Source organism: Morone saxatilis, unplaced genomic scaffold (genome assembly GCF_004916995.1).
Source record: "Morone saxatilis isolate NCDOM2014 unplaced genomic scaffold, NCSU_SB_2.0 Contig9, whole genome shotgun sequence".
NCBI lineage: Eukaryota > Metazoa > Chordata > Actinopteri > Moronidae > Morone > Morone saxatilis.
This window is the reverse complement of record NW_023340268.1, coordinates 17,219,038-17,221,435: the sequence shown is the minus strand read 5'-3', so window position 1 is coordinate 17,221,435 and position 2,398 is coordinate 17,219,038. Positions and strand designations below refer to the sequence as shown.

The window sequence follows — 2,398 nt, the reverse complement described above, 5'->3', positions numbered from 1 at the left end:
GCCGGAATTGTCCTTTAAGATATCAGACTTACTATGAAATATGGATACAGTACAGTTTAGTTGGTTACTCAGCAGTTTTTCAACCACAGTGTGTTGTTTTTATTACCTTTTGCTTTTTAACTCATGTCAATTGTCTTTGAGTATCTTGAAAAGCGCTCTAAAAATTAAATGTATTATTATTATTATTGTACTGTACGGTAGAAATCCAGCTAAACTCAGTAACATTGGGGAGCTGCCTGATCAGTTTGATTTTATTGTGTTGGTGAGCAAACATTGACAAGTTAGTCGTTGTCAGTTCTCACTCTTTGGTCAACATCTGCAAAGTGATTATTCATTTTCTGAGCTGCAGATTGATTTAACATCTCATAAACTCTTCAGATCTTGTGCTATAGCAGCCTTGATGTTCTTTGTTTCTGTGTCTTTCTTTTGTGCCCATGACTACCTTGGCATGACGTGGGGCAACTACAGAAAGAGTGGGCATGCTCTCCTTTGACATGACCTTACTCCTTCATGGGCTTGAGCACTTTCTCGATGTCCCAGCGACCCTCTCAGCTGAGTTAAGAGTTTGCAGCACCCTCGGTTTTTACCTCCCATTAGAACTTGGGCACAGCGATGTCAGTGATGTGTTGTCAGGAGGGTATAGTGTAATGTGGATCCAGTGTATGGACCCTGTTAAGGAAGCCTTCATTCTCTCCAACACTGAGAGGACACTGCTTGGTGTCTTCTTCATTGTGGAAGTCTAAATGAGCCCACACTTAAGGTCCCACGGGAGACGGTATTATTTCTTCTAATGGAGTCATCGTAGCTGAGGTTGTTTGTTAATGCTAACTAGGCCTGTGTTTACGCTAGAAAGACGGCATAGACTTACTTCGACTTACGTCTACTCAGTTACTTTTTCTTACTTCTACTTCTGGTTTTGCTTAACTCTACTTCTTCTGGTCTCCGACTGAAGAAAGATGACAACACTGCTCACTAGCGGTCGGAAGTTTAAACACAAAATAAAAAAGAGTCGTGTAACTATTAATTCCAAATCGATACGGCGTTTTTGAGTTATCGATACTCGTGTGTTTACTTACACAACATATTGAATGGTAGACTAGTGCTTCAATCAAGAAGCTCAATAAATAACGAGTAAGTCTAAGAAAGACTGAGTGCGCATGTGCAGCGGTACAGCGGAACCCGTATGTTCGCCCAAACGGAAACGGTAACGTTCTTTCTGCTCCCCGACTGCCATCATGGTGAGTTCGCCATGAGAGATTAAGCATTTCTCAAGTCGAATTTCTTTTAATATATCCCATCATTCTGGCCCAACAAGAGTCCCGTGTGTTGCTAACACACTCATACGCACATGTGTGATGTGTTTGATGCGGACACACGGGTTTATTTTAAGATTTAACTGTGTGTGTAAGATGTCGGCTGTGGCCGCATTACAACGTGGTCTATCGGGCTGGGAGGGCCGAGAGCTGCTCGGTTAAATAAACCCATTTCGCACCTATTGGCCCCCGTAATGTACTTATATTCTGCTCTTGCGACTTGTTCTCGTTGAAATACACTTTTTACCCACTTTTTTTTTTTCCCGTTTTGTGGACAGCACACAAGTCGTTAGCAGGGACTTTAGCTAGTTAGCTCGTCGGGCCGTCAGCTGGTACTGTACAGTTCAATGCTATTAGCCTGCCAGGTCTTCAGCCTCTTTCAGTGCCTGTCATTCCTGATGTACAGTCTCTGGTGTTTCTCAGGTGTTCAAACGCTTCGTCGAGATCGGCCGCGTTGCCTACGTCTCTTTCGGACCCCATGCCGGCAAGCTGGTGGCCATCGTAGATGTCATCGACCAAAACAGGGTGAGCCCTCTGGAGGACGAGGGGTTGGTCAGTGTCAGCTGTGCTCTTTTTGACTTGTTGATATTGATTGTTTTTGTGTTTTTCAGGCTCTTGTTGATGGGCCCTGCACAGGCGTGAAGAGGCAGTCCATGCCCTTCAAGTGCATGCAGCTCACAGACTATGTCATCAAAGTACCTCACAGGTGAGTGGGAGCACTGGTCAGACCCTTACCCCCAAAACCCCTGTGTTAGAGTTGAGATCGTCACTCCAGTGAAGGGAATATACCTTCTTTAGCATGTGTGTGTTCCATCTTGTTGTGTACTTGCCTCGCTCCACCAGGCTTCATAATAACATGTTTCTTTTGGACACTGGTCATTAACAGTCATTAACTTGGTCTTCAAGTCTAAAATCCAATAATTAGAGTTTTAGGCCGTAGTGTCTTCAGTATGATTAAGGCAGGCCTTTACATTGGTTGGATGATGAAGTTAATGGAACATGTATAATGTTGCATTTTGTGTTGCTGCTTCTCCATGCGTTTTTTGGAAAACAGTGTATTGATCGTGCTGTAGCGGTTACACACA

The 2,398-nt window shown here is 43.8% G+C and overlaps 1 protein-coding gene across 1 annotated transcript in view; it reads left to right on the top strand.

The window, feature by feature from the left end:
- The first annotated feature begins 1,141 nt into the window (after positions 1-1,141).
- Positions 1,142-2,398, top strand: part of rpl14 (ribosomal protein L14) — a 2,816-nt gene continuing 1,559 nt past the window's right edge. Inside the window, exons 1-3 of the mRNA XM_035682039.1 lie at positions 1,142-1,238; positions 1,737-1,838; positions 1,925-2,019. Coding sequence (XP_035537932.1) covers positions 1,236-1,238; positions 1,737-1,838; positions 1,925-2,019 — 200 coding nt within the window. The 5' untranslated portion in view covers positions 1,142-1,235. The remainder of the gene's footprint in view (positions 1,239-1,736; positions 1,839-1,924; positions 2,020-2,398) is intronic.